Source organism: Melanostigma gelatinosum (assembly GCF_949748355.1).
Source record: "Melanostigma gelatinosum genome assembly, chromosome: 13".
Taxonomy (NCBI): domain Eukaryota; kingdom Metazoa; phylum Chordata; class Actinopteri; order Perciformes; family Zoarcidae; genus Melanostigma; species Melanostigma gelatinosum.
The window spans coordinates 10,817,347-10,832,402 of NC_136646.1; the positions used below are offsets into that span (position 1 = coordinate 10,817,347).

Genomic DNA, 15,056 nt, shown 5'->3' on the forward strand with positions numbered 1-15,056 from the left:
GAAGTGGAAACTTGAAGCTACGTCACATACTGTGAAATTGACTTTTCAGTAAAGGACACATCTTATTTTTAGCAGTTAAACTTTTGAAATGAACAAAATATTTTCTAGCTCATATTTTGGTGTCAGGGATGTTAAGTCAATTTTATATTTAGAGCCCAATATCACAAATTTGCCTCGGGGGGGCTTTAAAAATATGTACAGCACACAAAACCCTCTGTCCTTGGACCCTCGCACCGGATAAGGAAAAACTTTTAACAGGGACAAAATAAATGGATGGATGCGGTTGACTAATTTATTCACTCTTGACACCCTAAGTGCATTTGCAACACTCACAGAGGCCATTCCTCTTACGTGATTATTTTTACTTTTGATACTTAAAGTACATTTTGCACTTCAGCTGATAGTACTTGCATATTGTATCATGAGTAACATTTAATGCAGTCGTCAGCAATGGATTCTATTTTACTCAGTGGTCAAGGATCTGAATAACATCGCTGGTGATGATTGCATGTCACATTTTGAGAATTGCAACAGCGTTTTAAAAAAATGTGCGAAGAAAAATGTACTGGTAATCGCTACCAGTGGTGGAAGAAGTATGCAGGCCTGTTACTTGATTAAAATAGCATGACCAAAAATATTCCATCACAAGTAAAAGTCCAGCATTCCAAATTGAACTTGAGCATTTTGAGCAAAATGTACTTCAAGTATTGGAAGTAAAAGTACTCATGTAGAAGTGCTCCTTTAAAGTGTTACTTTATTGAAGTATTTATATTGATGCATTGACATGTAAACACTGTGTGTAAATGTCTTACTTTTTAATTGCTGAATTGTTTTAAATAACAGTATATCACACTGCAATAGTGGATCAGATGTTTATGAAAAATGATAATCTGCACAGCAACTAGTTTAGCTTGAAGATAAATGTAGTGGAGTCAAAATATAAAGTAGCAAACAATGTATACATTCAAGTACAAGTACTTCAAAGTTGTACCTTAGTATAGTACTTGAGTAAATGTCGTGGGTTACTTTCCACCACTGTATTAGAGAGGAGAACATGGAGCGCCACTGTCCCCTACAGACTGAAATCGGCTGCTGCCGGCAGAGCACGGAACCGGTTTCCGGACAATCCCGAACACCTACGAAGACAAACCTCCCCTCTCCTTCCCTCCCTCCTCCCCTTCACGCCTAATGTTGCTGTACCTCCAACCCTCCCCCCGTATCAGAGGAGTAGAAACAACAAGCCGCCATTTTGTTTGTGCGGACAGACCGTCAGAAACAGGAGATAACCGAGAGAAGGAGCGACTCCGGCAACCGACGGCAGCCACTCCGTGAACCACCGGAGAAAGAACGAGTGGCGGAATCCTGTCCGTGTTACCGAGAGAGAGAAAGCATCGCCTACGAGATAAGACGGCAGTGGAGGGAAAACCGAGTCGGTGATAAATAAATATATATATATATATATATATATATAAATATACACACACATATATATATATAAATATATATTTATATATTAATGCATGAGAAGGAAATACTCCGAAAAATCCAAGGAAGGGGGTGTTTTTGCGGAGCAGAGACGGAGGAGAGGCGGAAGAGGGCTCTGCTCGTAACGACGAGAAACCTGCGAAAAAGGGGGAAAACATCAACATGAAAAATCACTATGTGTCCGTCGCGGAGGAAGGAAAGAATCCGCATCGACAATTATATAAATAAATTGCTGCCGGGCAGAAGGGAGGTGGAAAGAAAGACGGCTTTAAAGAGAAGGGGAAAATTGCCAGGATCAACACGAAGGGGGGCATTCTCCATCACAAAGAGTCAATGAGAGGATTTTGTCAGCCCAAATTATTTTAAAAAGGGGGGGTGTCAATATTAGTGTGCCGATCAGAAGCTTTCCGCTTCCGAAATAGCCATCATTTCTCAGCGACCCACCGTCATTTTTTTTTTAAATCACATTTTCTTCTGTCGCCCTGTGGCTGTGCTCCGGTTTTTGCTTAACGTCTCTTTTTTTCCTCTTCCCCGGCATGGCCAAGACATCACATAAGCAGTGAGTGACGGGAGTCTTTTTTAATTTTTTTAATATGCATCATTCTTTTCATCATCTGAGATTTCAAGAAACCCGTGGGAGGACCCTCTCGTGGAGCAGAACATAAGTAACCCCACAGATCGTCCTCTGCAAAATAAAACTAATTGCATCAATCTTGACTGCCCCGCTGATTGGCAATTAGCGCCGTTATTGCCCTCAAGAAGTATACCGTCAGATAAAGCCTGCATCAGAATCGATTGCACAAGAGCAGCGATTTTTGACGAGACTTTTTTTTTTCTTCTATTTTCAACCTTTGCCGATCCTGCCGACCGCGAGAGGCGTGCTCGCGCGAAAAGGGGGCTGCAACAACCAAATGTGCAAAAATACGAGTCTGTTCTTTCTGACCCAGTGCCTTGCATGGTCACACACTAAGTGCACATTCTAGTCAGCATGCAAAGAAAAGTCATGCATGGATCCACACATCCGCAATATATGTTAATTGTATCCGAGTAACTGCAAAGTGTGGGACTCGATCCGGTGTTTTCATCTTTCTGCAGAGCTGTTAAACTATTTATTCACTGACTGTTAAGTCGATGCAAGTTGTTTTTCCCCCCTCTATGTATTGCACTCGAGAGTACCACTCACGCTTTAATTGTACCGAGGACTCCTGCTGGTGGTCTCCACTCACCGGGTGACCGCCTCCTCGGTCTGGATAACGTGAAGGAGTCGTTGACATTAGTGAGATGTCTGGTCAGGTGAGAGGAACGAGGCTCTCGTAACTGTTGCATGAGAGAAGTGAACACCGGGACACTCCTGGTTTGTGTTTCTGGACCAGATTTATCATTTTCCCCGTTGATCCCTGACCGAGAGACTCTCCGCTGGAATCGGTTCAGACGTGAAATACGGGGATTTTCTCCGCCGACTATGGCGGACAGGTCCGAGTGCAGCACGGAGGACGGATCTCGGGACAGTTTTTGTGTCGCAGAAGAAGAGGCTGCATGAGGTTGTCAAGAGGGCCGCACGCTTTGCCCTTTTCGCCGACTCCACCTTCCCACCTCCTCCTGTTCAAATCTGTGAATCAACTGAGTCTCCGACAGGGGAGGGGGTCTGATATCTAGAGACTAACCCGAGAGAGAGACTCTGAGGGACAGAGCTCTACATCTCTTCTCCCCTACCGTCCCCCGAGCGGTGGGGGAACGACCACGAGCGTGTCTTAAAGGGAGAAGGAGACGATAAAGGAAATACGTTTTCCCTCCGTGGAATCTACATCTACATTTTTTTTTTTTTAATTCGTCAAAAATATGGCCGATAATGTCCTGGACTCCGGCCCGCCTTCAGCCAAGAGGCCCAAGCTGTCCTCTCCAGCTCTCTCGGTGTCTGCCAGTGATGGAAACGGTAAATATATTGCATGCTTTACTTAAGATGGAGATAAAATACCAAGTTGCTTCGACTGTTGGTGTGTTAACTACTGGTCAGGCTTTGAAGTCCCTGTGGAGTTGCACAGCAACTTAGTTGCTCTGAGACAGCTACACCTCAACTAAATCAATGATTGTGAACTTAACTGAACATATATTTGTCGCTTTATTTTAAAGTAATCTGAGGCTTTGTGTTGCTGGAGAGAGAACGCGATGTGTTGCTCCTGGCAGGAGCAACTTTCCTGGAGGGATGTTTTGATGCGTTAGCCTCAACAGGCTAACTAGCTTCTAACTATGAGATCCACCTCCAAACAATGGAAGAGTCGAGTCACCCCAGTTTGCTTTAAGTTGTCTCGCGACTACCACAGTTAACTAAATGAAAGCACGAGAGCGCGTAGACATTAAACAACGAGGGTCGTGAATACTCTGTGAACGTGGAGACAAAGCACCGTTTACAAAGTAGCTTTCGGAGAAAGTAACGGTAACCGAGCGAGCTAGCTAACGAGCTAGGACGATAACCAGCTCAGCTGAGCTCGATAGCTGGCTGGCAAATAAATTAAGTGATTGTTAACCAGCTCCACCTCATCGTGCACGAAGTAACATTTTTTTCGTGGGTACGAACTCATTCTGCAGTTGCAATACAACCGTTTGATGTTTTTAATTCCGTGTGCTTCACGTGTTGTTAGCCGACTCTCTGTTTCAGTGCTCTATTGTAACAGCTAGCTATTGTTCGACACTTCATTAAAGTTGCGAAACGCGTTGTTGCCCGGCCGAAGACGTTGCCGTGTGTCAATTTCGACTGCGTTGTAACGTTGAAATGAAAGAACAAAATCGGCCGACGTCTCCGAAACGTCTTCTTTCAAGTTGTTTTTTTTTTTTTTTTTTTTTTTGTTCAAAGAGTTTTAGTTTCTCGGTGGTACTACATTGATGAAATTCTTGTGAAGCCACCATTGATGGACTGCACGGTGACACCGCGCCGCACTTTTTGCAGTTTACTTTTCAAAATGGTTCAACGCTTCACGTTACCCCATGCACGTCCCTTCATTGTATATTAACCTTTTATTGCAGACGAATTCTTTTACACGTATTGAGCAAGAAACTCATGGCGTCACCTCCTCTTGTATCGAGACACATAGAGAACCATGAGGATTTAGATATTTAGTTGAAGCTGTTTCAATTAATACCCATGAAACAATATGTGTAGCATAATAAGTATTTCTTATAACACAAAAAAAATAAGAGTATTCATGTCAACTGTGCAAAGATTGGTGGCCATGCCACCGGCTCTCCAACCATGTCAGAAGATAAGTGAATTTCAAGCTTGATGCATGTTTAATTTCTAAAGTATCTGGACTCGTAATGCATGGCTTAAAAATCACTGGAACAACATATCAACACTGTAGCATTGATTATTCAGTGAAATGTTGACCCGTTAGAAGCCACCATAAATAACATCAAACATAATAACATTCAGGCGAACTGAAGGGACAACTACGAGCACTGCCTATTTTCTATATTGATTTACACATATTTCAGTATGCTCTCAGACAACGTTTCCTATAACGTGCCTCCCATTGCAGTGGATAAGACTTGTGATACCTCTTCTGTTTCATGTTCTTGCGCCACATGACGGTAGATAGATCCAATGCACACACCTACCCAGGTACTGTAGTGTTCACTCCAGCGGCTTCTCGCCCTGACCCTACTGCGTTCACTCTCCATGTTTGGCACCCCATCAAACCACAAACTGATGCCCAGGAGAGAAATCCCGGCGGTGAGAGGAAGCTCCTGCTGCACCGGCTGTCCAGCTTTGGGCTCCACATTAATGGCTGATAGATTTCAAACTAATGTCAGCGTTGTAACACTCTTAAATTCGTCTTGAACAATTGTGGCTGTGTGTAGTGTGAGCTGTGAATCGTATCTACATTTTTCTAGTTGATACATTTTTTGGGATCTTTTCTTTCCTGCTTAGATTTTGGTTCACTCTTTGACCTGGAGCATGACCTCCCAGATGAGCTCATCAGTTCCTCGGACCTGGGTCTGACCAACGGAGGGGATGTCAGCCAACTCCACACCAGTCTGGGTGGACTCGGGGGAGGGCTTGGTTTGGGAGGCCAGGATGCAGCCACGAAACACAAACAGCTGTCTGAGCTCTTGCGCGCTGGAGCTCCAGCACAGCAGGGTGGCCCCACTTCCAATAGTGCAGCGCCTGGGGCTTCCATGGGGATGATGGGGGGTGTTGGCGTCTCCCCTGGTGGACCTCAAGGCATGCCTCCCCAGGGCCAGCAGCAGCAGCAGCAACCTGGATTAATGCAGCAGGTTGGGATGGTTGGAGGGGTGGCAGCACTCAATCGGGCAGCTGCCATGATGGGTGCCCAGAAGGGCAACACTGGACAGCAGCAGCAGGGCCTGATGGGGGGCCAGGTGATGAACGGCTCGCCGAGAATGGGTTACCCTGGCAGTGCGGGCATGGGTAACAGCAGCAATCTGTTGGCGGAAACCCTGCAGCAGGGCAGTCAGCAAATGGGACACGGGGGTCAGGCAGGGATGAGACCACAACAACCCGGAGCACTGAACAAGGTAAGCACTCTCAACCTAGGATACAGTCGGCAGCAACTATGTTATAGCAAATTATCAAATGTGGTATATTAAAGATTTAAACTGAGAATAAGATGTTCTAAACCGTGTGTTTTTGGTGCTCTAATGAATCCCACACCTGCACGTAGTTCTCTTCAAATATAAAAACGACTCTTTCGTTTACTTAAAATATGTTGTGGTTGATTCAAAGGTATTATGTGAACATTTACACAAAAATAGGGTTTTACACCATGGCCGCTAGAGTAGTGGGAACACACATCCAAGATTATTACTGAGATTTGCCAGTTACAGCCCACTGCTTCATATAAGAATATAAATTTGCTAGCTCTGTGATTAGTCTGGATGGAATTTCTTGAGTTTGGTAAAGTCATTTTAAAAAAAAGGAAGATTCCTGCTCTTTACACTTGAGTTTCTTGTAGTTGAACAATATGTTTAAGTTCAAAGCACAAAAGGCGGACGCATCTTCTCAGACCCGAGTGACGCTGTAGGCTGAACCAGACCTGTTGTAGTTGCTCATGTGAGACTGAAGACGAGTTCTCCAGAGCAGGAGTGAGTGCGGTTATGTGTCGGACTCACAGCCGCATCGCTGCTCGCTCTGTAGTATTGATGGTTAACCACACCGCTTGTTCATTTGCCACAGGATAGTTATGCTCGAAGGTGTGAAGGCAATACTGCAAAAGTCTCTTCTGCTGCCCAGCAAACACAGGACATTTTTTAGGAATGTTCCGTGTTAAAATATGCATCAGTAAAGTGTTTGTGTTGTCCATGTTCAATGCAGAGGGAACTGCAGTTATTTTCTCAGATATAGGCATGAACAGTTTCATTGCTGTCTATTAGTCGCATAGCAACAATTAATAAATCCCTTCACATTAGTGCAGCGCTGCTGTTGAAATAAAGAAAAGTTTGGCCCAATACAGAAGAAGAAGAAAATAGTGAGGTCAGGGGGAAGTAATATTGTCACCGAACAGTCACAATGAGAGCTCATTATGAAGGAATAATTACAAGTAATATTTAAAAAGTGATTCCATGTGGTTTCCCTATCAAAGTGGAACTGTGTGTCCAAAGTAGTTGGATACGTATGTAGGTTTTGTAGTTTTTAAAGTCATGTAAGAAGTATAGATTGTCATACTTCCCATATTTCCTTCGTAGGCCATGAAGAGTACTCGATTTGATGTCTAAACTATGAATTTCCCTCTCTCCTCCTTGTCTCCGTACCCGCTCCCTAGATGACTATGATGGCCAACGCGGGCCCCTATGGTGGTCCGTACGGTCAGTCTGGCCAGGGGCTCCCTGGAGCAGGGCTGGGCCCACAGCTCCAGAACAAGGCGGGCCTGCCCAACAACATGGCCACCCAGTTCAGCATGGACAAGAAGGCCCCACCGGGTCAAGGCATGCCTGGGATGGTAAGATGTGTTCATTCTTTCATACGTCCTCACTGGAACCAGATCAGAGTTATAACTTTGGACGTACCGTAGCATTTTCTGCTCAGAAATGTGTCTCAAAAGCATTTTGTGTCGGAGTCATTCATGTCATTGTAGTTGTCAGTAACCACTAAAGTCCCACTTCAATAAAAGTCCAGTTCATGGGTTAGATTATTAGTGTGGTGACTAACCGTCAAAAGCTCCAAACCAACAATGAACGGAGCCCGACGATTTGTTTACGATCCCGCCCGCTTCACACAGTGGTTAGACGCGTGTGCCGAGGTGTAAAACCAGGCAGGATATGAACTTCTGTTTCTTTCCCCGTGGCCTTTAGATGTAATCTGTCAACATGCCATGCCCGCCTTGTTAACCACAAGTCGTGTAAATACAGTATTATTTTGGCATGACACCAGGGACTCAATTTGAGTTGATGTCTCAGTGAACAGCCTCCGTTGCACCTGACGCCTCTCTTCTAAGTCTCAGACCCTCTTTATTTCCATTACAACTCTTTAGTCATTTGTTTTGAGTCCCTTGTCACTCACACGGATACATTTGTGTGAAATTCTTATTTTTTGCCGTTTCGTAATGTTTTTGTGAATTAAACTTGTCCACAAACGGATTAGAACAGGTAGCATATAAAGCAGCTTCGGGGCGTTGTTGATGCTTCTGATCAGATCTCAGGAACGCAGACGTACTCTTGAGCCGGTGGCATTCATCAAGTTGAAACAAGAGATTTATGACAAGTGTTGCTGAGTTAAGAAAGTGTGGTTAATCTGACATGGAACACCTGCATTTTAGGATAAGAATTGGAAAATGTTTTGCATGAGGTTCACTGTGTTATGCTACGGATGAGGTTATCATTGGTCATCAGGTTTCTTTCTACAAAACAGCTTTTTCTCCAGGTCGGACTAGTCCATCATATTTTCTTATCCCCTTTAAGGAGTCTATGGATGATGGTTTATTTGGCTACATACCATTTTCATTTTTTCAGACATCTGAAATTGATGTTTGAGACATTAATAACTGGCAGCCTAATAATGCAAATGATCTTACAGATGTTTTAGACAAACTCACAGTCGTCTCAAAGGGGAAGCAGCCCGGACTGAGTCTGTATGATCACTGACATGCATGCATGGGATTTTAGTGAAGACGAAGCTCAGTTCACCATTACAATATTCTTACCTACCTCAGAGAAATTAACCCTTTTTGAAGTGAGATTAACCAAATGCCCCCAGAACTTCACTGTCCAGATCGCTGTGAGTCACTGAAGGTTGTTAACTTCCCTGTGTGAGTCTGTAAACTGTATGGTGTAAGTGTCTTTACCAATGTTGCACCGTTTGTTAAACATGATCATTGAATTGATGCGTTAGCTGTCAAGCTCTTACCAAATTGGTCACCGTAAGCGGTGCAACACCCGATCATTGCAGTCTTGTTAACGCGCCTCCTCTCTCCTCCCTGTCTCAAGGCCTCTCAGCAGCAGCAGCAGCCTGGAGCAGTAGGCGGCGTATCCGTCGGTGGAGCGGCAGCAGTGGGAGGCGCCCAGGTTGGGCTCGGTGCCGTCGGGGATGGTCCCGGCTCAGCGCCCCCTACGGCGGACCCCGAGAAGCGGAAGCTGATTCAGCAGCAGTTGGTCCTTTTGCTCCACGCGCACAAGTGCCAGCGGAGGGAGCAGGCCAACGGCGAAGTGCGGCAGTGCAACCTGCCCCACTGCCGCACCATGAAGAACGTGCTCAACCACATGACTCACTGCCAGGCTGGCAAGTCCTGCCAGGGTGAGTCTGTTGAATTATGCTGATTGCTGGTCTGATGTTGTGTGGTTTGTATCATAAACACTAGGCGGTGTTTAAAGTTGTCATGTATCTGCAATTCATTTTTTGTGCGTTGTTTATTTCCCTCTTGGTTTGCCTCTCGTTTTTTCTCGTCATATCAGAATGAGTTATCCTCTCTTTAGCTGCCTGTTCTACTGTAACTCTTCCTTTTTTCCGTCTCATCTGGATGTAGTTTTATTTGACTGAATGACTCATACAATAACTTTAGTCTCTGGCTTCTCTCTCTTCCTTTTGACTCTGACGGCTTTCCCCTTTTCTCTCATCCTTTTCTTGTCTCATTATTCATCTCCCTCCTTCACCCTGTCACCATTTCTCATTTCACTTGTTCCGTCTCTCTTCTCTCTCTTTTCCATGTCTCTTTCCTTTTCTCACACGTCTCTCCATTTCTGTGTCTTCTCCCCCCCAGTGGCACACTGTGCCTCATCCAGACAGATCATCTCTCATTGGAAGAATTGCACACGACATGACTGTCCTGTATGCCTGCCACTGAAAAACGCTGGAGACAAGCGGAATCAGCAGTGTGAGTGTTTCTCGCTCTGTGTGTGTGTGTGTGTGTGTGTGTGTGTGTGTGTGGGTGGGTGGGTGTATCTCTGAGCAGTAAACACGATCTTGTCTCTTATCATTTGAATTATTGCACATTATCTACCATGAAATGTGTTCGTCCTCACAGATGTTCATCCTCTGTTACCTCTTTCTCCCCCCTATCAACCCTCTCCTGCCTCTTCCGTTCTCTTCACAGCTCTTGTTAACAGTGCAGGAGTCGGTTTGGTGAACTCTTTAGGCTCGGGGGTTCCTGGTGGACAGTCCAACGCTCCAAACCTGAACCCTCCCAACCAGATTGACCCCAGCTCCATAGAGAGGGCCTACGCCGCACTGGGCCTCACTTACCAGGGCAACCAGATACCACAGCAGCCGTCACAGGCCAACATGTCCAACCAGGGGCTGCAGGGTCAGCCTGGGATGAGGAACCTCAACACCATGGGTTAGTTTCTAATGCCATTGTGCGTATCTCAAACTATAAAGGACAATCCATGGATGTTCATTCTTGATCTTGATGAGAACAAAATAGTCTCAAATCAAAGGTGTGCAGATGTTTGGGAGCTTTAACGGCCATCTCATGTGGTTTTTTTTTTCATCAGTGAATGGGGCTGACTCAGGCGTCTGTGTGGGACTTAAGTAGATAACAGGATTTGGTTTAGGCTGTATGATGTTTGGCGTCGGCAGTGAATGGCCTCGATCTCTTCCAGCTGTGCACTGACTCATGGTCGATGACTGTCACAAAACTTTGATTTATATTTCACTGGGACAGGTTTCACTGTCATGCTCGGGAAGATAATCTCCAGCTGTCTTTGAATCACTTTACTTCTTTGGTAGGGGTGGGAATCACCAGAGATCCCGCGATACGATATTATCACGATACTTGGGTCACGATACTGCGATATATTACGATATTGCAATTTATTACCTTTTTCAACTTCAAATGATGTCCCCAAAGGAAAACGGTGTCAACATGTTTTATCTAATAAGATCAAGTTTTCAGTCTGTTCATCTCACTAATCATTTTTATTGCAGCAAAATAGGATTGTGAAGCAGACAGACTGACCAACAATGTCATAAATGTTGCATGAACCTGACAAACTGAACTGTTTGTATTACTACACAGTCCAACTTAACTAAATGCGAACGTGTGGACTCAGTATATGAACTATAACTTCTATAAGTAGGATATAAGAGTTATATAACTCAGTATAACTTGCGATGCGTGGATGTCGAGGGCAGAGAGACAGTTATGCGCTGCACTCTCCCCATGAGCCTGGCTACTGTTGGCAGATTTAACCCCGTTGTGAGGCCAGATGTCTATCTTTGTTTTGACCAACTTCCTACCAATCACGCTGACCCGGGACCTTTGCTGACCTCACCAGAAAACAACTCGGCACCATCTAGTGGACTGAAAAAGCAATTGATTTGATTTTTCTAAAAAAAACATGTAATAGTTTATATAATAAAAGATCGATACTTGGCGTCCATGTATCGATACAATATCGCCACGCAAAATATCGCGATACTATGCTGTATCGATTTTTTTCCCCCACCCCTATTCTTTGGCTTGAAAATGATCTGAAGATGCGTCTTATGGTCGCACAAGATATTGTTGTCAGCATTGACCAATCCACATCATATCCTTCAAACTCTATAACTTCAACTCTTTCCAGGTGGGAACTCTATGGGAGTGAATGGTGGAGTCGGCGTGCAGTCACCCAACCAGCAGTCCGGTCTACTGCCAAACGCCCTGTTGCACGGCAGCATGAATGCACAGAGGTAGGACTGCTTTTCATTGGTCATGCTGCCGTCACATAACAGACTTTCAGAAAGTCAAAATGAGTCCCGTATTGGCCGAAGTCTCACTTCTTCCTTTACTCCATTCCCCCCCCCCCAGTTTGATGAATGATGGTCTCGGGAACCTGGGCTCCATGCCCACGGCAACTCCTCCTTCTGCTGCAGGCATGAGGAAGTCTTGGCATGAAGACATCACGCAGGACCTCCGCAACCACCTTGTCCACAAGCTGTGAGTTTGCTATGTCTTGTAGGGCCCCCCAAGACTATGGACCCAGAGCTAAAGAAATATACTCATTTAAATGTCAGAGGAGATTCAAATGGGATTCAACTTTATTATCACTACACATGCAACACAAACCGAGACAAAGAAGTGCAGGTAAGCGTCTAACCAGAGGTGAACAACTTTATTCATGTAGCAGTTACAGTATGCAGTGCAGGTATAAGTAAGAATATATGTAGAGCAGGGTAGCACGAGGAATTATAGTAAGAAATGATGTATCGCATTAACAGCTAGAGGTGTGGTATGAATATGGTTTGTTCACTATTGATCAGATATGTGCAGCGTAGATGGTGGTGTCAGATCATCTTCAGGTCAGTGCTGGGTGTCTCTTTCCTCAAGTTAATTGTACCTGTGTGTCCTTCTTGTTTGTGCATGTGTGAGAGTAGTGTGCAGGCAATCTTCCCCACTCCTGATCCAGCGGCCCTGAAGGACCGGCGGATGGAGAATCTGGTGGCCTACGCTCGAAAAGTAGAGGGAGACATGTACGAGTCGGCCAACAGTAGGGTAAGAAACCAGTGCGCCCAGAATAATGTGGTACGACCATCGGTTTCCAGTTAAGGGAGGAGGAAATACAAAGCATTGGTTTTTTTTTGCACCGTCGCGATGTATCCTCCTGTAACATCCTCTCCCACTCGTGACGTTATCCTTTCTAGGCGGAATACTACCATCTGCTGGCAGAGAAGATCTACAAGATCCAAAAGGAGCTGGAGGAAAAGAGAAGGACACGACTCCAGAAGCAGGGCATGATGCCCGGCCAACCTGGCATAGCCTCTCCAGGCCTCCCGCAGGTGCCCCCCAGCATGGGACAGCTCCCTAGTATGGGACAGCTCCCTAGTATGGGACAGCTCCCTAGTATGGGACAGCTCCCCAGCATGGGACAGCTCCCCAGCATGGGACAGCTTCCCAGCATGGGACAGCCACCCATGGGCCCCGGTCAACCCCCAAGTAAGTAAACGTACCGCTTTTACCTCCCTCGCACACTTCTGTGTGTACGTAGAAACGCATACAAGTAATAGCTCAGCTTTTAGATCCGCCATGTCCCTGACATGTGTCTATACATGATACGAATGCCCATCATGGACAAGCGATGGGTTTTGAAGTGTAAAAAGAGATCAAGCACATTGCTACACCACTTGTCTTATCTGGTTTTTGTGATTCCTGTAACTCTTCTCACCCGGTCAGATGGTCCTCACGCCGATCCGTCCATGGTCCGACCAACTGGACCCAATCAGATGGTCAACAGGATGCAGAACCCAGCAGGTACATCTCTAGTTAGTGTAAATTACAGTATTACAAAGGCAGCCAGACTTAGAGAAATACATTTTAAATAATGAGGCCAGATCAAAGCTTGATACAAATACAAAATGATGAATGGAGTGTATAGGGCGGCCTATGGGTTGCAGAAGATTTGGCTTAAAAGTACTCCGCTCGTTGATATTTATGAGCAAATGTTTATTTCTCACTAGCGATATGTAGCCATGCAGAGGTCTATGCTGCCACCCCAAAACAATATAGGCGACTGGGACTTTGCGGGTTTTCACAGCTTTGATAACTTGCATTTAAAAATCTGAGTAGCATCTCGTCTTTGCATTTAAGTTAGTTTTCATTCTACTGTGGAAAATAGTCCCTCTGTAAACTGCATGGTGTGATGTGGTCCTCAACACACCTTCATCCATGTGTGAACCAGGGCAGCCATATTTTCCAAAAGGCTGAAGACAAATCTGTCCTAAAATGTAATTCGTTTCAATATATTTGTATGCACCCATGTTGCGGGTCCTAAAATACATCCGAGCTGCGGTAAACCGGATTTTGCACCCAATTCCTTTCAATGCGAGACCTACTCGCCGCCACTCGTAAAAAAACCAGGAAGCACTTATTGTATATATTCTATTTTATATGAATGGATACCGAAATGATACACAAGCGTCGGAGACCGAAGGACACTGCAGTGAATGCAAGGACAATGACGAGTGTTCGTCTCTGTGATTCTGTTGTCAGCCTGCTAGCCACGCTTACGAGTAAAGTGAAGACCTGTCTGACTGGCCATGTTTGTTTGTTTTCCAACGTTACTGTACGCTAGTTGCGTTTTACAAAGTCAGCAAGCAGGCTTACCTTAATCCACAATTATTATGCCTCCTTGAATTACAAAAAATCTGATCGGACATTCTTTTTGTCAAACGTTCAAACTGTAGAATAAGACGGCCCTCCTGGGAACGCACCTCCTTACCGCTCCTTTTCTGTCCTCCACTTCTAGGAATGAACCAGTTTGGTCAGATGGGGATGCAGTCGATGGGTCAGAGGTCTCCTCTTCCTCATAATGCTCCAATGAATCAGGTCGGTATCACTGTCACCATCTCCAGCAGATAATACTTTGGGGTTATGTGAACTTTATGCTTGAAAGTCACAGATGATTGATGATGATTTTTTTTAATTGATACTCAGGCCTCCTAAAGGTTTAGATGTTGTTCTCGTAACCGAGGCATTATGGGTAATCTGGGCTGTACACAAAAGTAATTTAAACGGGACAGAAAGAAGAACCTTATTTATTGAAGTTCACATTTCCATTAAAAGAATATTTAAAGGCCATGCAACAGTAAATCTAACCATACTTTATTTTACGTCTTTTATATTCACACGCCCCTTGTTGTCTTGTTTCCAGATGGGTATGGGAGCAGCGAGGATGGGCCAGCCCACCGCCACACAGTTACAGAACCAGTACCTCCCTCCGGGCCAGTTTCCTGGGTCCAGTCCTGGACGTGGCTCCGGTCCTGTTGGCATGAACCAGCCAGGAGCACAGAGTGCTGTGCCACCGGTGCGTGAGGAACAGTACCTTGTAACGTAAAGACGAGTTTGATTGCAAAGGGGAACTTGGGTCTTTGCAAAATCAGACAAAGAATGTGATGGAGTGAAATTCAGACATAGGCATTGACTCTCATAGATAGTGATGAATACTGTATAATTAACTGAACTGTCTTCAGGATTTTGTCACATATTTCATGAGCGCTGTGAGTTTTAAGTCTTCCCTATTTAATGAATTCATTTTATAGCTTACAGAGAGACCGATTGGAAATAAAGTGTTGCGACTCAGAAGTTCGAGAGTTGTGTACCTGGCAAAACCTTTTGCAATAGTTAGTCAGACCAATGTTGCTCCTC

General features: G+C 45.0%; 1 protein-coding gene across 1 annotated transcript in view; it reads left to right on the top strand.

Moving 5' to 3' along the window:
• Positions 1–3,324: 3,324 nt before the first annotated feature.
• The window catches only part of ep300b (EP300 lysine acetyltransferase b), a gene marked incomplete at its 5' end in the record, with an annotated part of 31,239 nt that continues 19,507 nt past the window's right edge, over positions 3,325–15,056 (top strand). The window contains 13 exons of the mRNA XM_079282342.1: positions 3,325–3,418; positions 5,411–6,018; positions 7,263–7,439; positions 8,923–9,229; positions 9,693–9,806; positions 10,026–10,268; positions 11,500–11,605; positions 11,724–11,852; positions 12,290–12,407; positions 12,557–12,848; positions 13,086–13,163; positions 14,158–14,237; positions 14,563–14,715. Of these exons, the coding sequence (XP_079138468.1) occupies positions 3,325–3,418; positions 5,411–6,018; positions 7,263–7,439; positions 8,923–9,229; positions 9,693–9,806; positions 10,026–10,268; positions 11,500–11,605; positions 11,724–11,852; positions 12,290–12,407; positions 12,557–12,848; positions 13,086–13,163; positions 14,158–14,237; positions 14,563–14,715 (2,499 nt within the window). The remainder of the gene's footprint in view (positions 3,419–5,410; positions 6,019–7,262; positions 7,440–8,922; positions 9,230–9,692; positions 9,807–10,025; positions 10,269–11,499; positions 11,606–11,723; positions 11,853–12,289; positions 12,408–12,556; positions 12,849–13,085; positions 13,164–14,157; positions 14,238–14,562; positions 14,716–15,056) is intronic.